Source organism: Eleginops maclovinus, chromosome 23 (assembly GCF_036324505.1).
Source record: "Eleginops maclovinus isolate JMC-PN-2008 ecotype Puerto Natales chromosome 23, JC_Emac_rtc_rv5, whole genome shotgun sequence".
NCBI lineage: Eukaryota > Metazoa > Chordata > Actinopteri > Perciformes > Eleginopidae > Eleginops > Eleginops maclovinus.
Genome location: NC_086371.1, coordinates 7,739,398 through 7,766,847, shown reverse-complemented (window position 1 = coordinate 7,766,847; position 27,450 = coordinate 7,739,398). Strand labels below are relative to the sequence as shown.

At 41.1% G+C, this 27,450-nt stretch overlaps 1 protein-coding gene across 2 annotated transcripts; it reads right to left on the bottom strand.

Annotated features, from left to right (window-relative positions):
• On the bottom strand, positions 1 to 26,175 carry rab28 (RAB28, member RAS oncogene family). Of its 2 annotated transcripts, XM_063876887.1 has the most exons (8): positions 25,699 to 26,175; positions 21,195 to 21,291; positions 18,051 to 18,139; positions 15,724 to 15,853; positions 4,526 to 4,629; positions 4,350 to 4,427; positions 1,794 to 1,895; positions 1 to 838 (listed from the first exon to the last, which is right to left on the bottom strand). In XM_063876887.1, exons 1-7 carry the CDS (start codon positions 25,771 to 25,773, stop codon positions 1,800 to 1,802), a joined length of 669 nt encoding a protein of 222 aa, XP_063732957.1. In that variant the 5' UTR covers positions 25,774 to 26,175; the 3' UTR covers positions 1 to 838; positions 1,794 to 1,799. The 2 variants fall into 2 exon arrangements, with proteins under 2 accessions (XP_063732957.1, XP_063732958.1); XM_063876888.1 differs by lacking the exon at positions 1,794 to 1,895.
• Between the last annotated feature and the right edge of the window lie 1,275 nt (positions 26,176 to 27,450).

The window sequence follows — 27,450 nt, the reverse complement described above, 5'->3', positions numbered from 1 at the left end:
ATTCTTGTTTTGTTTTTTTAAAGCTTACATTTTGTTTACTTGATTACAATTTACAGGATGATCACTTCTAATCAATTAAAGCAGCTTTGAAATGAAGCTTTAATTGTACAAATACATATTTTACACGTATGGCGGATATGTTCTGTAGGTGGACAACACATTAAATCATGCCAACATGTACTAGCATGTAGAAACTACTTTCACTTGTTGAACGCAATTTCCCAACTGTCTCTAAAAATACACATACTGCCAAACAGGCTATTAAAATGTGGTCAGAATGGAGATCCTATGAAGCATTTCATGCGTCATAACCATTCTCAATGCAAACTTCTGTTCTATAACGGACAGTTGAATAAGGCTATGTAGAGACTTCTAATAACATGTGGTACGTTTCAGCTCAACTTGACACTTGGGTACTACAGGCTTCATACTAACACATAATCAAGCCTTATTTTTATATTTACTTAAGGTGAATCATAGAAATTAAATCATAGCTGCGCGTAAACTTGAAAAAAATGGTCCCGTTTCCTTTTTGGTAAACCACCCAAGAAATCGTTCCTGCTAAATATCCGAACTAGAGGCCAAGGTCTTGAAAACCACACAGTCTGTTCTTTTTCGAACCCGTACAACTGACACACAGGAAAACAGAGAACACACTCTGAACACATTTCAGAGGAATACTGACTGAAGGCAATTTTTAAGTGTGACTTTGTGTGTGTATATGTGTCTGTGACTGCTGGAGGCGTCACTGCAACACACACATGGAGCTGCGGGGGGGGTTGACTGTCCTGGCCACGGTGTCCTGACTGTAGTTCACGATGTCCGCCTTCACCACGCGCTGGAGAGACAGATCAACAGATGGAGAATCAAAAAGATGCCACAAAAACACAAATAAGGAGTCAACCAATCACAGTGTTGAATCTCGCAAAAGTTTAAAGGGACAGTTTGACTAAAATATCAACCTTAAGTGCTTTTTATGAATGTAGAGTGTTTGGGGTGGATTACCAAGTGTTTGAGATGTAGAGACTTCACCTTTTTTGCAGTATAAAAGAAATAGATGATGCTATGCTTGTAGGGTCTCTTTCCAGAAATCAAGACCCGGTTACTAAAGATAATCCACAGATTATTAAAGGAGCACTTTCATGTAGTAAATATATTTTCTTTCTACCAAACCACACCCGCCAGCACTGTAAAGAAAATAGTTCCATCCAGCTCTATTATATCTGAGAGAAGGCAGACATCTCTACATCTCCAACACTTGGTAACTCTAGACAATAACAATCTAGATTGCTGAAAGGCACTACAGGTAAAAGGATTAGATTAGCTGTTTATTACAGTGAGATAAAGCTGGAAATGTAAAGAAAATTGTATATTAATAAAGAAATACTTTAGAAATAGACATGTTGGGAAACTAGACTTCCTTCGCTTACGGGCTTACAGTAATATGAGGAGATTGAATTCCACTCGTGTGTCTGCATACGATAAATATGAGGCTGTAGCTTCAGACAAGAGAGTGACATCCATAATCCTATGTGAGTCATCTCTAGAGGGCTCAAAATCCACAGCTATAACTGAGATTCATAAGACAGTTCATCAATATACTTCCACAGTTAGGATAACACAGGAAATAACAACTGGGTTTCTCTTCTTATTTTAAAGCTCTAAACTGAACCACAGGCACAAAATACATCTTACATATCTGTGATAATTACTACAACTACAAAGCAACTGATCTCTGTTTCTAAAATCTAACTGAGTTCTGATTAAATAAATATGTTACTGTTGAGACATACTTCCAACTATTGAACAGAACAGATTTTGCTTTGCTGGTTGTTCTCTTGTGTAATTGGGCCTTCATCCTGTGGGTACGCCACCAGCTCAGCCTTCACAATCATCTGAGCAGTTCAGCACGCAGTGCAGTGGAGGGATGGAGGAAAGCAATATGACAAGGACAAAGACATGGAAAAGGGTGAAAATAGTGAGAAAAATGCAGCCCAGAGCCAAGTGGGGGGAGGACAATGAATAGCAGAAGATGAGGAAAGAGTAATGGATTGAGAAAAAATGAAAATGAAATATGGGAAACAGACAAAAGAAAGTGAAGCTAAGATTTAAAATATCTTTAAATGAATTGTGGAAAAGGCAAGTCATCAGTAATCCTAATGTAATGCTATATTTGTTGCTATGGATGCTTTAGCACATGGCTGAATAGCAGGCCCTGGTTGGCTGCCTGATTAACGAGCTGCCGAAGCCTGGTGTCGGAGTCATGAGAGATCCTGGCCTCGCTATCTGATCCAGCCGACAGAGGAGCATGACGGAGAGGGCTGCTCGGCAGATACAATACTGTCAGGGGTTGTGACCCTCGTGTTCAGCTCTCTGAAGTCGACAGCTGATAATGAGGCTTCGCTCGCCCCACACCTACACCCTCAAGCCTCAGCTCCATATTCACGACAATTCTGAACGTCTTCAACTGTTAGGAATGTGTATAGAGAGTGCTTTTTTAGACGGAAAATGTACCAAAAGTGAACTGAAAAAAATTGGTCAATAAACAAAATTGGGATCTGCAACCATCTCTACTATTTCTGCTTTTCAATCATCAATATCATTTCAAACATGTTTTGGACACATTTCCCATGGAGAATATCTTGTTATTCAGTTCAAAAGTCAGAAATATTCAGTTTAATAGGATATAAAATAGAGAAAAAGCAGGGAATTATCGGATTTGAGAGGCTTAAAAACTGATCTGGTTGCATGAAAAGGCACCTAATGATTAATCGATTATTGAAATTCGACGGACTAATCAAAGCAGCTCAAAAAGCAATTAGATCCCTTGCAGAAACATGAAAATTAAATACTAACCGACAAATCACACCCAAAATGTATCATATGTATTTTAGAGTCCATTAGACACTTGGGCTGGCTGCAAAAAGCACACTTATTATAGCCATGCATCAGAAGTTTGGAACTAAAATCACTTCACAATGTTGACTTTTTTACATTTCTGTCAACTAGCCTTTTTCGGTGAAGCCAAAGATAAGCCTGGATTTAAGCACTTTGCTTTATTGACAGAGCTATATGGGAGGGGAGGAAGAAGAAAGAAGACGGACGGCTCCATTAGTCGACGGTCATTTTCAGTTAGTCTGCAGCCGTGTTGGTGATGGGAGAGGGGCTTGAGAATTTGGCCAGTCCTTCCCCTACATGCTCTCCCTTCTCTGGGGGTCCTGACCTCTCTGTAACCCCCATGCTCATCAACCACTGCCCAGCCAGTGTGGCTCCAAGCGGTCATATCAGACCCAGGATTAATGCTTCTGGGGGAGGTGACCTTGTAAATCCTACAGCTGCCACTACCGGGCACCATGGGCTGGATGGCAAGCTGAGACCCTATTTCAGCCCAAAACAGTGGGAGATAAACCAAATAAGACAGCCAGTCCTAAACCCCTCACCCTTACGACGGACTACCTTTAACCTCTGACTTCACGCGTTAATGTGGTCAATGTGGGCCAGTGTCAGTGGCAGGTAGACTATCACAGGAGGCAGACGTAACAAACTCCTGTTTACACAACAAAAGGTCCTTTACAGTGTTTGCGACCTCCACTGACCTAACACACTCACTGTGACCTCCCTTCACTTCAGGCATAGCACTGCATGTAATGTTAGGAGAGAGGAAGCCGGTAAATATCACCGGATACTTTCATTCTTTTACCCATCAGTTTTACATTTAAGAAAAAGTACCAACGTTTCTGTAGAAGGAATGTGTCCCTAAAACCAACGTACGCAGTTTTCACAAAGAATCTGACATTCATTAATACAACATTTAAATGACAGTGATATTTGTTCATTTATAATATTCTATAAAGTTGTATTCATTATTTTACACAGCATTCTGGTCTTTTAAAAGAAATAAACTCTCATTGACTCAAACACTTTAAAGGTTATGGCATCCCACGCATCTTTTCTGGCTTTTTTTTTTTCAGAGTTCAGTTCTCAAATCTTTGACATTCTTGACTTAATTACCATAAGTTTTCTTATAAATAATATGTGCACACATCACTTTAGTTGCGAATAACTTGCTTAATAGAATGAAATGGCACATTCTTTCCATTCATCATTATAAGGACGCTGGTAGAAACAAATCCACTGTTTCAGAACTGAATCTGACGTTAATATTTCTTAGGACCTTCTCAAGAAACCTTTTAAAATACTGATAAATAAAGCACTTTCAACAGTGGCTGGTTCCACACAAAGTGTCCATTTCTATCTTGTTTGGAACAAATAAACCATTTTCAAGTATGAACGCAGCATGGAGATTTTGGTGACATTTGAGGAGTGACCTTGATGCCATTATGGCTCACCTGGGACTGCTCAATTTCGGCTTTGTTTAGCTTGACACCAAGAATCTCAGCAGCCACTCTCTGGAAACAAAGGTACACCTGGCAGGAGAGATGACAAGGAAAATAGGACACGTTAGGTGGAATCCAAGTCACTCCGTACTCTACATCTATATACTATCGAATTAGCTGGTACTTACTGAGTCTCCCGTCTTGGCGGATACAAACTGACTGATGGCGCTGTTCTCTTGGCAGAAGCGCTGGTGTTTGTCAGCCTTCACTGTCCTCATGTGCTCCAGGTCGACTGCGGACGAAACACAGCGTGACACGTGAGAAAAACGTACAAGATAGACAGATTTATGCGGTGGTTATACAGCACTCTCGCAGGGTTAACTGTCACGTATCTGAACATAAACAAAAAAGATAACAGTTTACACTTGAGTGAAGATGACTGGGGGTCTGCCTAGTGTTCAAGAATAGGCACGAATAACAACGCATAATTCAATTGTTATGTTGCTTTCAAACTTTTTTATTTATTTTTTATTTATAGAGGAGTTCCTTTCAGGGAGTTTGAGAGTGGGAAAGATCGTCTCAGTAGCCCCAAACGTCCATTACCAAAAGCTGGATGTGACACATTCCTCAGTGTAAGCTTAGTACAGTCGAACCCCGAAGCCATGAACCTCTATTTGACCTGAAACACACAAACCAGCCCAGCTGTGGAGAAATGCTTAAGACACAATACATGTATGACCAAAGTCTTCAGGCTCACAGTGAGGGCGTGGACGGAGAATACAGATTGACTTATGGGTGCGTCTGCCTTTAAGGTTGGCACACAGGCCCAAGAACTGGGACTGTCACCTTCATGCTGATTTACTGTGAGCTCACAATGACACGCCTTCCTCTTTAGCCATTGTGATGTGCATTCGACTCCTGTGCAGTGATACCGGGCGCTTTGCTTCTCTCCTTCCTCACTATGGGGTCATGCTGGGGTCGATGAAGAAGGTCACCTGGGGGTCTTGCAGCTGAAAGCAGTAGCTTGGCTCTTTATTTCTGGCTTTGTGCAGAAAGGCTGCCACGCCCGGTATCTGGTGCATACGTGTCTATGGTAGCTGGAGGAGGTCAGGCTACTGTACGGTGTAGCGTTTCTCTCGTCCCCCCGAGTTTTATTCTTTGTGTGAGGTTTCATTGAAGTTGTCAAGGATTTACCCCGTTCTCATGCCCCTGAGTGAGTGTGTATGTGTGTGTGAGGAAGGGAGGGAGGGAGGGATAGAGCCAGAAGCAAAGCAAGAGATAGACAGATACATAACATGGAAGAAAATGTAAACAGTGAGCTAATCCTGAATTATTAATAACTCAGTAAGTCATATGACCCAGAAAAGTTAAAGGCCAATCCACAACGACCACAACAAATACATTTGGAAAGAATCATTTTAGCCTAAAACGAATATTACCATCATCATGTCATCATAAGTGACATATAAACACAAACCTTTCTGGGCAGGATTAGACACTTTTACCACTACTCAGTGTCCAGGGCAGACTGTCATGTCTCGGCCTGTGCATAAACAGAGCTGTCTCATAGGCGTCAGCAGGTTATTAATTCCAGTCATTAACAGTGGAGGTACCCAGCGTGCTACTAGAAGTAAACATGCTAATCCTTTGGATCCTGCACACTTGGGAAAGGTTATCAATCATGTGTGACAGTCAGATTAGCCAACATTAACATGGTGGCTCAGGGGCTGAGGAAGGTACGTTACTGTTAGTCAAAGAGGTGTAGTGAGGTTTCTGATTCCTGCCTGTGGGAATGTGCACCAAGGGGAGGGGAAATGAAGAACTAGGTAAACTTCAACAGAGGTGCCACATTTCTGAAGAACATTTCATTTAGCTTACGCTGCAGGTGGAAAACCCTTCAGAGTGAATAGTGTCAATGTCAATTTCTTTGCGATGTATAGCACTTTAAGCATGTTTTGTAGGTGTGTTGCAATGTAATCGCTAAAAGGCATCTTCGAAAGTTTCTTTTTCCTGTTTGACATTGAGGTCACTGTTAATTGAAGTGTAAACTGAGAGCATTTTAGTTTCAGTTAAATAAGTTGATTTGAGTTAAAGTTGCAGCAAAGATAGTTTAAGTGTGTGCTGTGTAAATAATTGTCATTTGTTATGTAAGCAGTGACAACAGTGGGGATATGAGTTGAAGTATTGGAACTGTTAGTTGAAAAGTAAGAAATGAAATGAAGTGTGAGTTGATGTGTACCGGCTGCAGATTTTTGTCTCTGGTTGTCATTGAATTGTAGATGTTTGGATTACTATTTTAAGAGCTCAGAAAGCACAGATAATTTATTAAAAGGACCGTGTGAGAAGATGTCTCTGTCGTTATATATTCTAAAGGAAAATGTCCCCGATATGGATAGCATTAAACCTAGTTTGGTTATTGGTTCAGTTCATGATTTGTGAATCTTCTTGAAAGTCAAAATAATACTAAAGGTGGACCCACGTTCTCGCACAAAAGATGTTTCAGCATGTGGCATGTGTCTTTGTAAACTGAATTCAAGACTAATCCCACAGTTTTAGTCTTTTGCTCCATTTCTCTCCCTAATGTACCCATTTCTACTTATCAGGTCAAAACAATCTTCCTCCGATGATCTGGTTTCCATCCGTTTCTGTCAAACTGTACATCAGCTTAACAACTCCGAGGAAGTGACTGCAAACACAAAATAAACTGTTTAGTCCTCCGAGCGCAGAGAGATAGTGGAGAGGATCATCACTCGCCAAGAGCGATGGCCCTCCCTCGTTCTGGTCACCGTCGGTGTTTATTTAAAAGGTCTGCCTGTCACTGCTGTGAATTACAAGACAACAGTTGGAGATTAATATCTGGCGGACAAATTGGGCTTTTACCGTAAATATCTGATTTGTTATTGTGCTGATCCATTACGTAGAAGGAAACACAACCAAATGAGAACAAAATATGAATGTTCCTCTCCACATGTTAGTGTCTGTGGGGATGCCAGCTGAGCTCCTTCATGGAAAGACTGTGCTCAGTGGGAGACCTGATATCCTGACAGCAGACAGACTTGGAGAGAGTCACTAACAACTTGAAATTAGTAATACAGTTTTATTTTGGTATGATGGAACTGCCTAGAAAAATGCTCTCAAACCATCACCATCACCTTCCCTTAAATGAAAAAACATCTGCCAAGACTGATGTTAAATAACTGAAGAAGCATTGTTACTTAAGCCTATCCTCTGGTATTTTGAAAACAACATTTGTCAAGCGATACCTGCCAAAAAACTTTGAATATTGTACAGCTTCGATAAACACTAGTGTCTAATTCCTGACATGAATCCCTCAAGAAAAAGGTGCTTCTCTCTATTAACAGAAAGGTTGGTAAAGCAGCTCTTATTACGAAAGCCTATTGAAACAAACCCGACCTGTAACATTAATTTAAACAACTGCCACTATGGGAGCAAGTGATAATTGCTGGATAACGCTCATATATCTTAACTTACTGTTGTTGTTTTTTAAAATACAACTTTTCATTTCAAGATGTGAGCTATTTCTCCTCTCAAAACATCCACACTCCCTTGCTTTAAATGGGAAAATTCACACGGAACCAAAGTTAACTAGCACATACTTCACATTTCCAGACACACTCTATTGTTATTCTCATTGACACATTAAAAGGCCAAATGTGTACGATGTGAGAATTCAGGGATGAATATTTCTTTAACAGTTCACCAACACATGTTGCCAAGGCAAAACAAAAAGCTAATAGCTCCGTGTTGTCCAACTAGCCTCGAAACCCAACACCGCACTGTGTGATCCTCAGTGGGCTTTTTAAAACCATGCTGTGATAACAGAGACACCTACTTACTGTTCTGCCGACTCGGCTGCTGGGGACCAATTGAAACAGTTTACCCAGCGCGCAACAGCCAGAGAATAAGCTTGACATAACACAGTTAATTGCCGGCAGCCTCATTTTAAACTAAACAGCAGTGGGTGCAGTGGGGAGTTTGAGGGCTGAGGGTGGAATGTGTGAACTGCATGTGTGTCTATGTGTCTGTTTGTGGTGGTAATGGTGGGTGTGTGTGTGTGTGTGTGTGTGTGTGTGTGTGTGTGTGTTGTCAGAAACTCTGGGCTCTGAGGGGTCATATCACATTAAGTGAAAGTTACAGGGTTGAGCCTAATCAACCCCAGGGGAGAACCTATCACTTCCAACATTACCTCACACTATGTCTTTAAGACCCTGTTAAGAGGGTTTGCCTCAGTTTCCCCTCAATGACGACCATGAAACAATTCAGACTGTTTAGTGAGGGCAGGGATTATCAAACCATGTCCAACCCATAATGAATTGACTTCAGCAAATTGTCTCATTTATCACCCCAAAGATTTTTCTGTAGCCCTGCCATTCAATGAAATCTGGAATCTGACCTTTTCCTTTCTGATTTTGGGCCATATTGGTTATATGGAAATTCCTGTCTAGGCCTCAGACTCCTCTGCATCCACACACACCTCTGGATAAGTAGCAGCCATTGCAACAGAAAAAGACGCAACTAAAAATCTCTATTTCTCCCCATTAAAATGTGTTTGTGACCAGCCGGATAAAACAAAATGGGACCTGAGCAACAAATTCTAATCAGCTCTAGGGCTTGCAAAGTGAGAATAGCCTTATACGTCTTGAAGGATCGTGGTTAATCACTTCATTTTCCATAAATGCTTCCGAAAAATGTCTGAAATATTAAATTGGATCACAAACCATAATCTGCACAAGCAAGTAATACAGTAGTTTGCAAATTACATTGAAATTGAGGAGTTTGATATCTCTGGCTTAAGTCTATTCTATGCTGATTTTAGTCTTCCTACTGCAAATGCTTTGGCTGATTTTGCTCTGTTTAGTGCTGTCTTGGTCAAGTCTATCTTACAAAAGAAAGTGGGAAATCATTAGACTGATGTGACTTTCCCAATCTATCATAAGTTGATATTAAACTGCAGGAGGTTGAAAAAGCAGCTGAATGATTTTCCCTCAACGTCTTATATTTTAACTGGTTAGTTTAACTGCATGTGACACTTTATTTACCTTTAAATGTTCTGGTACAAGATACGGGGAAACCTTTACTACCTTAAAGTCAGCAGGAATTATAATGAATCATTATGAGGGAGGTCTGATTGAATAAGACATTGATTTAACTTTCACAACACCAGTCGCTAATAAAACAAGTGACTAGAAGAATTTATGTGAAGCATTTAAATGATTGGGTCCAACTGGTTTACATGACTCGCTGAGAGCTCATAAAAAGAATTTTGAAATATGAAGGCCGTGATAGGTCTGTACGAGTATTATAAATATGGACTACATAATGTAAGTGTAAACAATATTAATTATCCCTTCCACAAAAAGCTGGCTACAGTATTATACAGAATCGTCCACATAGGTTTTTATTAGATCTTAGCAGTGTACGTTTTGTTTACAGTAGGAAATGTATATTTTCACAGGGAATGGAAAATCTAAATTGAAGTACTTGTAAATGATTTCTATCCAACTGTTATATAACTGAAAGTCTTATTTTGTATTGAATCATAATTTCTGCATGAGCACAATGGCATATCATCAATGTGTGGCTCGTTCTATACTGAATTTGGACCTTGTATAACTAGTGAATATAACTTGTGGTGGCATAATTAGGGATAATTATCAGTGTATTAGAACTTGAAGGTAAGCTAATAATATTATCATGACTTTTTCTGAGTGAGGACAGACAGATGAAGTGCTGTTAGTAGCCTGGTGTTGTGGAGGTGAGCGAGGCCCGTGCAGGAGCCCTCTGGGACTCCAGACAGAGACAGAGCGCTCTTTGTGCCGCAGCGCCCCTGCTCCGGTGGCCTGAAACGGGCCGGGACCGTCGGGGGAATCGCTTTCCACTAGGTCAGAAGTGTTCTGTCGACAGCTCATTGATCACAGCTCATCTTGTCATTTGATCGTTCTTCATGAAACGATGTGCAGACACACACACACGCATTCACACTTTCAAACATAATCAGATACTCCTCAGCGGCTTGTAAAACAATGTGGTCTTCCTCTCCGGTCAGGGAGTGTAAAACAGAGAGAGTGTCCAGCGGTAGCTCTACAGAGAGCTGGAGTATCGGGCTGTCACTGCTTCAGTAAAACATAGGGCCGAGGGCCTCGCAGCCTGGGTTAACGGGCTCCCAGGACTCATGAAAAGTGAACAAAAGGCCCAACTCTGAGCCGACCGCACAAGACGCTGCCCTTGGTTTCACTGGCCATGTCCTCCGAGCTCTCCTGTTGCTGTTAAACTAAGTGGACTTTTATGGCCGAACTGGAATACATGCCTCTGTGAGCCGGCAGCGTCACTATGAGCTATAATAATTATACAGAGCACATGGGAGCCTTCATAATCGTATGCATCGCATCACTATAGGGCTATTCGTAATTATAAAGTCTTCCTACGAGCAATGATGCGTTGGACCGGCCTACATATTTAACATCAAGCTGCAGCAGTGAACTGTAGCATGGGGAGCGAGTGCTGCTCACGACTGAGCAAACAAGTTAAAAACCTGAAGCAGGAGAACTATTCAAAGACAGTGATGTAATATTTCACACCACAAACAAGTAGATTAAGCAAATAAGTAGAGAAAAATTATGTTGATATTTCCCATATATTTAAAATAAATGCCTGTGGATCCAGATCAATCAGTTATTTACCCAACCCCGTGTCAGCAAGGCCCCTTCCAGGAATTCCTCCATATCAATGTTGTGAAGCAGAGAAATAAAGTGAAGCCTGAGCGTGATGAGGGTTCCAGGCTGCACTCAGGTCAGGTGGCTAAGCTGTGCTGTGAAACTCAAATGGCCCATGACTTGCCACACAAGAAGGTATGCGAAGACTGATCATCTACTGCATGTGCAACAATATTTGCTTTATGGATGGCTAAAATGAATGAGGACTTTCCATGTTTCGACAGGCCAGAGAGTTAAGAGAGATGAGTGTAGGGACCAAAGCTGGGTCAGCTGTTGATACAATTAAATCTTAGCATTTAAATACGGTACCAGATTGTGATTGTTGCATTGCTCAGTTTTTAAAAGACCTCCTATCAGCCACCTGAGCGGGCTTAAACAAACCCTAGAAAGTATTTCTTGATCACTGCTGGACACATGTCATCGTCTGCAGCTGCGATTTTACACAAGTTGTGAAATGAAGGGTAATTCAGCTGTAACTCTCCATTCATCCCTCCGTATCCCTTTAACCTGCATTTCTATTTCCCATATTTCCAGACTTGCAGAGAGACAGCAGACTACAGTTACAGCGGTCACTCAGACCCACTTTGATTCACATGTCTGTTCTGACCCTTTACCTTTAACAAAATGTGAACAGAGACAGGAAACACTGGATTTGGTGTAAACTGTAAACATTCCTTATAGACATGCCTCACAGGTCTATATATTGTATATATAATGTTTTACAGTTTTAAACCTGTGGTTGCACTACCCACAGTGCAAAACAGACACTGCTGACGTGTTCATCCCCTCTATCTGGGGAGGGTGCCGGGTAAGAGCACTGGGCTTTTGTCCCACCACATGTCTATTGTGGCTAAACCTTTCCCTTGGGGGCAATTAGGACCTTTTAGTTTGTTGTAAGAGGACCTAAGTACGAGTGGGTTGAGCCAGGAAAAACATTTTTGAGCTAAACCAAAAACAGAAGCGCATTGAGCTCCTCTGCGCTCCTGGACTTCTGAGCATCTCTCTATTAAGAAATGTGCAGGCCTGCACTGAACAGACAGGAACTGTGGCAGCTTTACGGGGGCAGGGAGGTGACGGGGGTGAGAGAGCTGGGGAGGGGGTGGGCTTCAACCCCACCCGAAGCCTTGCCAAGATGGCAAACAGCTCAAGACCAACAATGTTGGTGGCAAGGACATGGTTCACAAAAAAGCAAGAGTGAGGGGAGATTCATGTTTCGTCTTAACTTTCACATGGCTGAATGGAAAACTGGGGAGAGTGAAGTGCGACGGGTAACGGTATGCTAGGAGATCTGCCGTAGCGTGCAGAAAGCAAACACGCATGTTGTTTAACACAACAGAGAGTCTGAGCCAATGAAAAGACATTACTGTAAGCAAAGGCAGCTACAGCAGAAGTGCTAGTCTACACATGTGAGAGATAAGAGCTGAGGATAGGCCTGAGTGTGTGATTGAAAAAGTTAATGTTTGCACAGGGATGTAAATGAGTGTGCATGTTTGAGAGAGGGTGCATGTGACACTTATAGGAGAAAGAAAGGGCAAAAGAGAACAGGTAAGACGTAATTGAGTTTCCAAGTTCTCTTCATGCGGGGACCTTATCTTCCTGCAGAAGGGAACGTTTCCCATGGCAGGCCTGAGTGGATCAGCAGTGAACAGTGTTAGAACCTCTGAGCAAAAAGCCATGAGTGATGAGGAGGGGTTAAGAGAACTGAACCCATTTAAGTCACCCAAATAAGGGCTGTACAAGTCCATGATGGATGCTCTGGAGTTCCTGAGGGAGAGAGCGCTAGCAATGGGAAGGGTGATGGGTGAGGAGCGAGCAGGGGTCCTGCGATCCCCACTTAATAAAAACAAATTGGTTTGATAAACGACACAGGCTTAATGTCTAGAATGAAATGTGTGCACTGTTTTTCAAACTGTAATACAAGCCATTTTAAAAGGCTGATGGTCCCATTCACTGATAGGAGCTACACTGTACGTACAAACATCTTAAAACCCACTTCTTTGAGTTGGCTTTTCTATACTCTCTATATTAATAATATATACGTTCAAGGGTTGATATAGGTGGTACGGGCTGCTGTATACTGTCTCTGTTAGTAAGTGCGTTGCGTTTGTATGATTCTTTGATTGTGTGCTAATGGCTTGGTTTCATAGTTTTTTTGTACTTAATTCATTGTAATTTGCTTCGTAACCTGTGTTAAAAAAAGTTAGATAGTTTTTACTGACCTGCTTACAGAAAGATGCAAAATATGAATTAGGACAGCTAACAGCGCACAATGTTTTTTCTATATCAGACAATCTCTGGTCTAAAAGTCAAACAGTCACAGGCAAAATCCAGCTGTTGTTAAGCAAAGCGACATAATTTATCGTCTGGAACCCATTCAAAACTTACAGCACTTATAAGTCGACTCAAAATGAAACATTGGAGTAGATGACTTCGCAACAGGCCAACATATCTCTTGAGAGGATCCTGTGTACCATACGGTGTTACACTGCGCTGTAATAAACAGTTATAGTATGTTTAGACAGACCTAGAGCTTAGCATTCTTCCATTACTCGTGCGTTAGAAACTCCACAAGTGTATGTTCCTCTGTGAGTGTGTGTGCATGCAGTTGAATAAATAATTGTGTGCGTGTATGTGTGTGCCCTCAATAAAACATTTCATTGACTTCCTCTCTGAATTGTTACAAGTGGTGCCATTATTTAACACAGGGCTCTGGGCAACATATAGAGGGCATGGGGGGTGCAGCATACTGACGCTTAACAAGCACACTTAACCCCAGCCGGCCATGCTAAGCCGAAGAAAGGAAAGGTTGTTCCCCAGCAGTGACATGGCACAGGAGGGCAGTCAGGCCAGGGTGAGGAGAGGAGGGGACAGCATCATTAATGAAGCAGTCCGGTCCATAGGCTCAATTACCGTACACTTGGTAAAGAAGACAGTGTTAAAACCAAGCGGCAGGCACAGGGTAATTCAGGAAACTCGATGTATACAGTAGCACATGTACTGGTAATAAGCCAAACAGGGTCACATTTGATTTGTAGCCCCCATGTTTACTTATCTAAGGAGCACATTTTTTTAATACTGCGACTTTTATTGCATGGTCCGCATGTGTATAACTCTTTCTGCTCTAACCAGCAACTAAATGAAGTGACTTCTACAGCCAGTGTTCACCTAAAGTTTATCTAAGTGAAAACACTAAAAACCTCCCCAAAGACAAGCCCTCACAGAGACATAAATCTGAAGTGTTTTTAAAAGCCCCTTGTTATGTCTGTACGTCTATTTCTGTTGTCACAAACATGATGCCTCACTCAGTCCGACATCATGGGAACCATTAAAAAGAAATCTCAACTCCGCTCTCAAAAGAATGCTCTGTATTTATACATTCAGCTCATTGTTTGTGTGTGCCAAGTATCCTTTTTGGAGAAAGAACAAAAATGCTACAATACTAAAAAAAAAAAGGCAAGAGAAAAAACTGGAGTGTGGAGACGAAAAGTAAAACAAAAATGTAGGTGTGGACATTTTTAGCTAGATACCCAGACTAACTTTTCAAGCTCACTGAAAAAAAGAGTCCATGGGAGGGTTCAGGGATTCATAAAGTCTCGGAAGGTAATTGATTGCTCCTAGCGGGGCAATCTGTGTGGGATTTTGTTTTTCTTTTTTTCAGCCTGAAGGAACAGAAAAAACACACATGGGCCGTTCTCAGCAATAGAGCCATTAGGGGGAGAATGACTGTGGGAGTGTGGGGGTGAGGAGCATGACAGCAGGATGAACACTACTTAAATATTACAGTACACACACTCATCCATACACCCAAAACCTAGCCTAAATACAGAGGCGCCCACCGTTAAAGCCGGGGCATTAGGACAAGCAACGGATGCGAAGACAAGGGAATCTTCTCGAGACAGGCGAATTAAACCGTGACCTATGCTCCCCGCTGAGTAACATTAGCGAGAGCTTCCTGTATGCAGGCACCACTCTGTTGACCGTTCATCATTGCCCGGGAAGGTGGACAGTCACCATTACACACACACACACTGACGCCTCACTTTACAATAACACGGCGGCAGCCATGACTCCACATCTGTCAAGGGGATGTTTAAAAAGAGTCATCATTATTACTCTTTATTCTGGAGGTGGGTGCAGGCCGATAGGAGGAGAGCCGTCTGGTTAACGTCCAGTTTCTCTCCTTAACCAACGACTCGGGACAGGAGCGCAGACTCAAGGTGGGGGGGGGGGGTCCAGACGGGTACCGACTAGGAGGGAGGGGGGGGACCACAGATAAGCGGTGCCCTAGGTCCGTTGGCCCGGGAATCTTAAATCATAGTCAGTCTCTCCCCAAAGTTCACAAACATCAGCATTCCCATCGCTCCAAAACCTGACTCTCTTATCATCGGGCTTATCACGGCGATCAGTTATCTGGTGCTCTAACAAACACGTCTGCTACCATCCAACACTCACTCCTCCACACACAAACACACACACGCAGAATGAAAAATGCGTCAGGGTGAAATGAAGAGAGAAAAACTCTCTACTCATTTTGCAGAAAATATAGGAAGTTCTAAACTCAACAGACAAAACTTCTTTTAAAGTGTACTGTAATTCATTTTCCTGCTGAAAAAAACGAGTTATTGAAGTGTTCATGTATGTCTTATTCTCACCTTTGTTCCCGATCAGAAAGACAACCGGCTGGATGTCATTTTCCTCGTTGGCCTTCTTCACCAGGCTGAACCAATCCTCCAGGTTCTCAAAGCTCTGGTAGTTGGTGATATCGTAAACCAGGAGAACCCCCTGCGTTGGAAAAACAAAAAGAAACAACAGAGTCCTGAGAGTACACATCATATTTTATTTAGACTTATGTTGACTTGAGTAACACTAAGGGAGCAAGGGAACAGCAGATGGCACTGCTCCTCTTCTGAGAGTCGGGGACACACTCACTCACAGGATCTGAGTGTCACTAGTATTATAATTGAGGTAAGAATCAGCGGCACGGCTTTTAAGTGAAAACTGTGTTCCCTGTTTTGTTAGCAAGATATTCAGTCAAGCATTTGGTGCAATAAAGGTGAGGTTTGGTTATCTGCTATCTGAGTAAATGAATGCATGCTGTCTGACTAAAGACGTTCTCCTCCTCCCCATGTAATCCTCGACACCGCATGCACTGCAGAAACACGCAGGCAACAACACCAGAGCCATGTTTGAGCAAACACACAGACACTTAAATTAATCAAACAGTAAACACAGATACAAGAGCTGCTGGCATAAATCAAGACAAATAATCACAGAGTTTAAATATCTGCTATCGCTGCTGAGATTGTTGCCATATCTAAGCGGGCTGGTAATTAAACCTGAGCCGTGGTAAATGTCTCCACTGTTACTGCATGATGCAACACGACTGAAGGGTTGTCTGTTGCTTTTTGTCCATCAGACACGCACTGTCACAACACGCAAGGTTGGTGACGACAGCTCACCCCCCTGACAATTACTGCAAGTCTTTCAGAAACAGCCATGATTGATTACAGAACGCACAGTGCTGAACAAAAGGTGTGAACGTTCCATGCAGCGCTGCCGAGAAGCGTAATGTGATGTGCAACATTTTGCTTGTGAAGGACATAGACAGTAACGGACAAAACAATATAACTCACGGCATGATTATCCTGGCTGGAGTAAATGTAGTTCACAATATAATCCCACATATTGCTAAAACTCATGACAAAACATAAACGAACTGACTTATCCTTATATATTCTTAGGAAACAAACATTGCATAACAGATAGTACAAAAATCCTAATCGTGGTTTTCCTGCATAAATAAAAAATGAAGAGGCGACATTGTTCTTTCATACATTAAAGTTGATGTACTTTTGTAATAGTTCTATTTTTTATAACGAGCTAGACTACTTTTTCAAGCCACTCATGAGGATATTAACAATAGTAATAATACAATTTACCCAATGATGGAAATTCAACACAATCATCTTATTGTGAGTTTTTTTCAACTCGATCATCTATAAAATCCAATATTGTCCGAGCCTTAAAAGGAAGTGCTGCAGACATGGTTTATATACTGTACAGTGCACAGTATTATTGCACAATTTAGAGCAGAAAAAACATGTCCCTTTCACTATTTTAATGCCATGTAGATTCATGGAATGGAAAAGAACCTCCAAGTAATGTTTGTGCAGCTTCTATGGACAAACATGACAGAAGTGTGCTTGCAGCTGCTATATGGTGAAAAGTTTCCTGCCTGTGCCCGAATGTGAGGTCTCATGCTGCAGTACGGGTCTCAGATTAGACAAACTGCCTCCTTTAAGTAGTCCTCTTCAAAACAACAGACATCCTGGAGGTGACAGATAGCACTCGTCTGTAGCAACACGGCTACCTGATGTTGCTGACACATGTACAAACTAGTACGCACTGACACAAATTACACTGTTTGCGGAAAGCTCTGCTGTCATTTTTTTTGAAAACATGTGAACTTTTCCATAGGAGAAGCATTTAATGAGAGTAAGGGACTCTCGGGCATTACTTCGAATGATTTCAGTTTAAAAATTCAATTATTTCCTATTTGGGAGAAGTTCCAGCATACTAGAAATGTTGTTTTTAATGCTCACTATAAACGTGCGTGTGCAGTAGGATTAACATTTGTTTAGTCTGACAGAAAACCTCAAAATGTATAAAAAGTGTAAGTTAGCGATGCATAGATTTTCAAAAGTCTATTGACCTGCTAAGCTCACAAAATGACAGTTTATTATGATTTGGCTGCAGAGGGAGGGAGTGGCTGTACTAATAAGCCTGAACAGAGTCAGCAATACAGGACTAATAGGGACTACGAAATGTATTCTTCTTAAACTTCCTATTACTCTGTCATCCAAGAGTGTTCATTTGGGAGGAATTTTACTCTGAAGGTCGGAGAACAATAGAAAGCTGTAGCACAAACCAGAGATTCATATTTAGGTGTGTGTGCGTGTGCGTGTGCGTGTCACCTTACATGAGCTCCGTATACATATTTATCCAGCATTTTTCCTCCTATCGTTTGGCCTCCAATGTCCCACACCTGCAGGGTCACGTTTAAGTTTCCTACAGAGGAGAAAAGAAAAAACACTAATACCAAAAAGACCTCATATTGCAACAACAAAAAGTAAAACCAGCTCTAAAAAGAATCGTTCATGTGTGTTTCCCCACTGTCTTACTAGAAAATGCTCGTTTCCAATAAGTGATTATAAACATTTAACAAAACAATAAATAATGCTGCAATTTCTCAGTTTCCATTCATTTTTTTGTGTCTTTTTTATTCATTAACTTGTTATAACAAAGCTCATAATCCTGAAGAAATAATGAGTCAGCTGTTACTGGAATTGCGCTGAGCGATTTTCTATAATAAAAGTCCACGTTGTTGATATACATAATGGAAACAATAAATCATCAATTAATATTTCATGCTAAGCGCTTTTGCCTGGCAGGTTACCCACACCTCACATCCAAGAATATCCAGCCCAGAGATTGAGGGGGATGAATAGGTACGCTTACCCTCTAATTTAAACATGCTCAATACACAGGCAGAAAAAAACTGGGACTTCTTATTAGCCTGGGAAGAGCTGTTTGCATTGTGCCATATCCTGCCAAGTTAGGAAAGTGAAGAGAATTATGTGCTGTTAAGGAAAATAGCAATAATTAAACACAAAATGAGAGGAAAAGAAGACTGTTGTCCCTATGCCTGTGGAAAGAGAAAAAAGGAGTGAAGGAGAGGGAGAGAGAGGAAGACGGGCACAAAAACCAAATCCAAATAAATATTTTCTTCCTCTGGAAAAATGAAAGAGGCGTTTGAAGAAAAAAAATGTCAAAAAAAGAGGGATGAACAGACAGCAGGGAGTTTATGTTGGGGTGATGAGGGTCCGGCGCTGGGCTGGAGTGGCGATGGGGAGCAGAGCGTACCCTGTGGACAAGGCTGGACGACTCACCCCCTTCATGAATCCCCCTTTTTTAAAGCGGAGGAAGGAAACGCTGAGGTTCACAGTCACTACATCTAGACTATACAGTGTCAATGTAAAGCTACATTGAGGAGTGCGATGCATAACGGCTCCTTGGTGTTATAGAGCCATCCCCACCCGTCCACCAGGCCTGGACACTGGCTTTATTTATGTTTCAAAGATTCACGATGACTCAACAGAGCTGACATTTTTCTGCTTATGCTTTGCACTTTTGGACTTTAATACCATGTTTATTTTTAAAGTGATTGTTTTGACTTTGTTTTTATTTATTTTAAATTCTATCCCATTCACAAAGTGATTCAAAGTGTTTCTATTAGTAGAGTTTTCAAACCAAACTTCCCTGTGTGGGATAATTACGTGGATCTGAAGAGGTACAAACTGCAATGGTGGGACCAAGAGATGAACCTTAAAACTGATAACAAGGTCAAGGGGTAAAATAAAAACACATTGATATTTAATTGACCTCTTAAGGTGATGTGAAATGGACACAGACAAAGCAGCGTCAGAAAGTTCGAGAATTCCTAAAGTCAACTTCACCTCAAATCAATCCCCTTCACCGCCTGTACCTCATTGGTTTGGCAGAGACATCTGGAAGAGGTATTGTTATAAAAGCACACACAGAGGAGGCTGTTGTGTGCCAGTCGGCCTCACCTCACCTCTCCCCGCGTTGGAAAATGTACATTAAGTTTGACAAGCCGGGCCTTCATGGTGAGAGGGGCCAACCCTGGCTAAAGGCTACTCTCCCCCCTGCTGCAAAAGACCCTTACAGCCCCATAGAGACCCGGAGAGCCACACAACCTCTCCAATACAAGGCAGGGTGGGGGTCCTAACGAACGTTTGGGACCACCCAGCTCGCAGAGCCACCCTCCTCTTCATCAGCTCATCAACACCCAATTCCCCAGAAAATGGGCCATTTAACAACTCCGCTGTTGGACCCAGTTTGTTGCTGCCCCGGTGATACGTGCGCTATATTTGAACAAAGGTTACAGTTCAGCACTGTCAGTAGAGCCCTTTCAGGAAACAAACTGACTGGAAAGAGAAGTCAAACGATTAACAGCATTTGTTCGAGTTTGCATTAAGACGTTTGGGCCCGGTCTGTGCTTATGGTTGGCTCTTTTCATCCACCACAACATTTTTGGGGGTTTAGTTCTCCTAAGTCTCATAAGCTGAAACTGACACAAAATCAAAATACAATCCTTCAGCCAACTCACAAATCAGCCTAACTTTTACTTTTAGCACTTAATTTGCCCTTGCTTAATGTTGTTTTATTAGTAATGAAAGAATGGAGGCACTTTGCAGATTTCTGCAGCTTAGGGCCTTGGCAGAGTTTTACAAAATGCCTTTTAAAAATGCTGAAAATCCCCAGTTCACATGGTAGGAAGTGAAAATGGAGTGCTTTCGTCTAAATATAGCGTTAGTCAATAAACATTTATTTTACCGATCTGAGGGGGATACAGAGTGTGGCTTTATTTCTGCGGGTTCAACATAAACAAATAAGAACATCAATGTTTTATGTGGTGCAGGACAAAGATCGGTTGAACTTGGGGATCAGCGATATAGATATAAAATGTTAATGTATTTACTCTGTACGGTGCCACAGAATTATGAGCAAGGCTCGCCTTTTTGGACATAAGCTGTCCATTGGCCTTGTGGAGTTTTTTTAAAAAGTGTGCTGTTTGCTCTGGAGAGAAGAGCTTTCAGAGCGAATAAGCCTGAGAAGTGGCAGACACTCTACAATGAGGAGCTACCAGAAAAGACACATTCAGCTCCTGAGTTAACCTGAAGAACAAACTCTGCCTTGAAATGTTAGGACAAGAAAATATGAACAGCGCCAGAAAATATGAGAAATAAAAATATGACAGAAAGTCATGTTGGAACAACAGGCCTCTTTGTCTGACTTTAATTAATATTCTGGTACTTTTTGACTTTGTAAAGTACACACAAACATCGAAAACTTTGACATTATGTATATTTTACAGTATTACAAACAAATACAGAAAAGTCTGTAGATTCTTACCAAAGACATAAATCCTCAGTATTTTATTGAATTAACAAGTCTGCCACGACATGCATGTGCAACACGCGTGTCTGTGCTGAGTCTCTGAACAGGCGAGCACTCCCAAAAGATTAGGAAGGTGTCTCACCTGGAAGGCTTATTCTTTTCAGAAAGAAATCCAGGCCGATGGTTTGTTTGTACTGCTTCCCAAAAGCCTCCTGTGCAAACCTTGTGGCGAGAGATGTCTGAAACAGAGAGACAAAGTGAGAGACATGGTTAAAGTGCAGCAATCTGAAATCCTCAGCGATCAACATGAAAATAATTAAGTCATTTACAGGAGTTAAGTGTTTTTAAAAGAAAAGGCATGATAAAGGAGAAACCTCAATCCAGTGCATAGTATTTGGCTAAAACGAAATGTCACATATACGCACAAAATTTCAACTACAGCAAAATCGCAGCACGGCCTGGAGCAGATACTGGCTTCCAGAGAAAATATACAGTATATTAAAAGACTTCCTGAAGAAGTGATACGTTCGGTGGTGAGCAGAAGTAGAAAAACTTTGATTTGACTCAAACTGAGCTAACGCCAAAGAAAGCTTCTCACAATATTTCTAAAAATACTATTTATCATATGACAACACTTGTGTGCAGCCATACTTCTTATGCGTTGCAACCTTTACGTATAACCTGTAGGATATTCATTTCATTATAACAAATCCATTTTGGGCACCTTGAAAAACGTTGTTATTGATTGAAAGGTACGCTGATGTAATTGTCTGCCCCCTCCCCGTCGTCTCACTACTCAGCCACGGTTGTGACAGTGAAATCAACGTGAATTACAAAAACAGGTGCCAGAGTGTGTCATGTCTACAGACTGCAGACCTAATAATTGCCACAAATTATAAAGCGTCCATCACTGTCACTGTTGTGTTTGAGGAGGGAAAAAAATAGCATGTTAGGGTCTCTCCTGAAATCCATGGGAATTCATAGCACAGGCTTGACATGCCAAGTTAAATTCATTTTGATGGATGAGGATAGGGAAAAAAATGAAGTGCTGAATGTCTATTAGCTATCTTTAGAGCAGTATGCTTACATAAACACAACAGAGAAGTGAAGCAATGGGATTCCCTGAGTGTTCATGTGGCAGCAAATGCATTTTAATGTGGTACTCACCACTCACTGAGGGTTAGAGGATTTAAAACTAAATTCTTTCTTTCAATCCAGCAAACTTTCACTTGAGCCTTTGTCCTTATCTACCTCCATTTAGGCAAAGGATGTTTTAGCCAAATAAAATTTCAAATAAAACTGGATTGCTTTCAAATTACTTTAGGGTGGACACAAGCTTATAAATGAGGGAACAACCTCCCCGGGCGCTGCACGGTAGCTGCCCACTGCTCCTAGTACTAGGATGGGTTAAATGCAGAGGACGAATTTCACTGTGTGTGCTCCTGCTGTGTGAATGTATGTGACAATAAAGAGGGTTTCATCCTCCAATTCTTCTTATCATGGTTTACCCAAATCTTCTTACGGTAAATAATAGTATCTTTGGATTCCTGAGGATACTTTGTCAATGTGGGGGTCAGCTTTAAAACTAAAACTTTACGTTTATGCCAGCTTAGAAATTGAATTTTATATTTGAATTGAAGCTACTAAATGTGTAACCTCGGCCTTAACCAGCGGCTTTTTGAAGTTTTATCCATCTAATTATTTTAAAAGTTCACTAACCTACAGACTTTATTTAATCTCAGTCTTTCGAGCATGTCATATGCTCAAGAGTGACTGAAAAATTACTAGAGGTGACTGACGCAACAAGGAGAAAATCTGCCATTTAAGTAGCCCAAACAATCATTGACAACACAGGAATAACAAGCTCGGACAGCAAAAATGTATTCCACATGCTCGCGTTGGCCTAGTGGGCCATTTGTCTTGGCATTCCAGTAGCTTGGCTCTCCTCCCTCAACGTAGTCCTTTTTTTCCAACGTACAATTGGAACTAACCAACGAATGTAAAAGCTGGCGTAATCCTGACACTCCAACAGAGAACAGCACAGGGTCACCAATGATACCAATGCCGGGAAATGGGGGAAGTTATACTGAAACAAGAAACTACGAGAGGGAAAAAAATATGGCAAGCTGACCATTTCCATGTGATGCAACTCAAGATGCGGTGCATTTTTGTAACATTGCACTCAGCCTTCTTTTTATTTTCTACAGTGAAGACTGATACAAATGTTGTAAATTGCTGACAAGTGAGACCACACTTGCTCTGAAGCAGCATCCGTTAATGTACAGGACCTGCAACTAAAGACCCTTTTTAAAGAGCAAATATTCAGAAAACTCAGTGACTTCTAACAAAATAGACCTGTGTGTATGTTCCCCGCAGCACCTTACGAGCCTGGCTAAATGTGAGACTCCATATTTAAAAAACATCTTGCTCAGGTGGACAAGCGTTCCCACATCTCCCCATATTTCTGAATGGACAACTAACCACAAGCAAAAATACCACCGAAACTGCTGTCCAAGAAAAACTGATCCGATTGCAATTTGCTCAGCAAATTGACATTAATAAGGGGGGAAACGGCATTCAAGATGTCAGTCAGTGGTGCCTACTCGAAATGGGGGGCAGGGCTCCTGTTTTCTGCCCAAAACAGACAAGCAGGTAAGTCATTCAGACAGTGACGAGCTGACACCTGGCAGCAGTGTGAGGAGGGTTATTAATGTAGCGTATCTACTGGGAACTGAGTTGTGTGTGTTCTCTTCATCCCCCCCCTCCCCCAAAAGAAAATGTCGACTCTCCAGAATGAGAACATTCATTTTTCTCATTGGGTCTCACTATTACTGCTACATTCATTTTCTTTCTCCCAAAGGAAGGAGAGATTAGTTACGAAAGGGGATGTGTAGTTGAAAGCACTTGACGTCCCTGCCTTACATTCACACTCATTCATTCGAGGATTTGAGATGCAGTGAAGAAGAACCATAGCTAAATTGTCATGACAACCTCCTTGCTTTGCTGCAAATGATTGTTCGGTGTGAGTAGGCTAATATTCCACTGTTTAATCTACATCATCATCACACTGGGGATTCAGTCCAGTAGTTATGAAAGGGAACAGCAGTCCTAAAGCTTGCGTAGCTTTAGCAAAAAGAAAAAAAGTGAAAAGAGAAAATGCACGAAGGCCTATATTTATTCACAGTTCAGACAGTCATAAAACTCAGTCTTCACGCATGACACTTTGTTATTTTAATCTATCAAATGAGAAAACAGAAACATTTCTCATGTGGGCTGTCCAGACATAATTTTCTTAAATGGGACCTCACTGGAGCCAAATGCATACAGGGGGTGCTTGGCCAGGAAAAAAGAGGTACACTGATGGAAAACAACCACCAGTTGTAAGAGCCAGACTGAAAAACTGCCACACTCTGTATAACACTGCACAGTGCAGTGTTATAGCCCAAGTGAATTGAGCAGTAGCTGCAGTCCCAAAGTGTTATATAAATATGGGGACTGTGACAAATAATCACCCAGCTATATTTTCAATTTAAAACAATTAAAAGATGCATTTTATTTGAACAATCTAGGGAATGTTGTTATGTTTTCTTCCAGGCTTACCCTATTGTAATTTCTCATATATTTTAAAAGCAGGCTATACATCAGCATATACAAATATTAATTATTTGGGCTATCGGGCCCCTTTTGACGGGAAAGTTTGAAAATAATGATGAAACAACATCATATCATTTCTCAACAATGTAAGCCTAATGTTCTTAGTTACTATAAACGACAGCTCCAGCAGCACTTACACTACAACTACGTTCAAAGGCAAATGCAAAGTGGATTAAGGACTGGGTAGACCTAATACGTTTGATCCAGAAACGTGCCACATTGCAATCAATAATGCTAGCTTTGAGGCAGAATAAAAACTACAAGAGTATGTCCATCAACTTGTTCTTTTTACAGAATTGTTTTGTTGTTACTGTTAAAACATGTTCATTTTGATGGGTTAGTGAGCTGCATGAGTTTTCTACTTAACCATTAATCTTTACTAAATCAGGCAGTCATTACAAATTGTGATTAATACTGAAGAACGTTTTAGTCCAAAATGTAATTTTAGAAATCCTATTCCGCCATAATGTTATTTAATGTCATAAAAAAAGCCCAAGGTGATGCCTTTAAACGTCTAGTTTTTCCAGTCCTAAACATGTTTAGTTTAATATGATATAAAACAGAGATTGAAGGAAATCTACATTTTAGTGAGGCTGACAGCATTTTCTGACATTTTCCTCGATACTATAATTTTGTTGATATTTTCAAGACATCGTACATGACTTATATTAAGTGCGTATTGTATTGTTAAACAACTGTAAGACACGATAAAGCTAACAGGTCTACCTGTGTCGTAAAGTGTAAGAAACAATTCAAGTGCAAGCTAATTGTGTTGCCTTTAGAATTGGATGTTGTTAGCAATTAGCCAGCTAAGCTACAATAGCGTCAGTCGCCATGGTGACTGGGAAGACTGCAGCGGTTGGATGAGCAACGTAAACAGAACCGTACTGTCGTCCAACTGACAATAAAACACAAATATATGTGTTGAATTTAGACTCTATCTTCAGTACCTTTCAGTATGTGTGCGTTAGATATGTTTGTGATGGTCTCACCTTCCCACAAGCACCGTCCCCAACAACTACAATTTTAAGCTGCTTGTCCTGGCTTTCCTCCTCCGAGTCCGACATGACGATGAAATGTGCTCCGACTTTATCAGCGTGCAAAACAAAACAAACAAAAACACGCTAGAGAAATAAAGCACCGTCGTAGGCCGTCTGAATCTAGTTACGAGACTAGTGTAATCACAGATGGATTAAACGATTGTTGAGTGGGCAAGCAGCAGACGCCATTTTGACTCTACTAACACAAACACTGCTGCTCCACTCTGCATGAACCACTCACACACACACACTGTACTGCCTGAACTAATGTTCTGTTAAAACGGAGGGTAACAGCAACCGAAAAACAAACCGGAGGGCACTCAGTTTGTCAATATTTCCAGTATTGCCGTGAAGTATTTTGCTTCGACTGGAAACGATCAGAACCGGAAACCCAAATTCACCAGCGTTGTGGTTGCGTCCTGTGTGACGCGTCCCCGTTTCCGTGGCAACAGAGGTCAACGTGTGAATATGAAAACAGAAGCGCCTCAAAACAAAATGATTTATTAAATTCTTTATGTTTCGTTGGTTTGTTTGTTATTTTTTGGGTCACTTAAATAAATTGAACTCTTAACTGAGCAAAATGTTGCTGTACTATGTGACCCCAATAAAGTCTTCCTTGAATTAACCGTTTACACAACAATACAAATAACTCAACTGGGCTCTAATGTAGGAAGGTTTGTATTTCCTGCCTACTTTATAGCTTACTTTATCTTCACTAACATTTCAGGGGAAATATTGTATCCTGGGCTTCTTTTGACACTGCTAGCCTACTTTTATTGGCAACTTAGGCTACTTATTCTCAAAGTTTAATCAAAAAAACATTTGACCAGTTTTATAAAAATGATGATTTGCCATACATGGCCAGTGGGTGGGTTCCCTCCGGGGTAGCACTGTCACTCTCAAATGATGTGTATGATTTCCACTTTTTAGTTTATTTTATTTAAGTATATAAAGCTACCTTTTGTTTTATTTTTCTGACACTTGAATGTATCTATTTCTTACTTTGTGCTACTACAACGCCTCCACATTCTGTCTTGTGATCAATAAGTGTGTATCTAACCTTTTTTTGTATGACTTTAAAAACATATCTTATAGTGGGCCTTAATAACATTCTTTGAATAAAGGACATAAATACTTTCGCGTATTGGCGTAAGAATTGACATGCCCTAGTGTTTCTTTTATCTTTAAAGAAACACTCTCCCCTTCTCTCTCTTGAATTGACAGACAGACAGACAGACAGACAGACAGACAGACAGACAGACAGACAGACAGACAGACAGACAGACAGACAGACAGACAGACAGACAGACAGACACACACACACACACACACACACACACACACACACACACACACACACACACACACACACACACACACACACACACACACACACACACACACACACAAACGCATATTCACACATACATGGTCTATACATTCAGTCCTTTATCTGGAATACAATTGACTTTAGTAGTAAAACAGTATTATTAAATGTAGATATGATAACATCCTAACATTGTATCTGGAAACCCGTTTTGACTTATGGAAGCCGTGTGCTTCAGAAATCAAATAGCATTATGCTTTCAAGGTCTTGACACACACATACACACAAACACACACAGGTGCGGCCTATATGTCATGTCGAAGTGAATCAAAAGGTTCATGGATATGAAAACAGAGATTTAAAGTCTGAAAATCTCC

Bases quoted from the DNA above. Each gene is read 5' to 3' on its own strand.
- rab28 (XM_063876887.1), bottom strand. From the start codon at position 25,773: ATGTCGGACTCGGAGGAGGAAAGCCAGGACAAGCAGCTTAAAATTGTA. The intron at 15,854-18,050 runs GTAAGGTGACAC...TTTCCAACGCAG, and splicing joins AATATGTATACGGAGCTCAT to GGGGTTCTCCTGGTTTACGA. The intron at 1,896-4,349 runs GTGAGCCATAAT...TGAACTGCTCAG, and splicing joins CCGAAATTGAGCAGTCCCAG to ATGATTGTGAAGGCTGAGCT.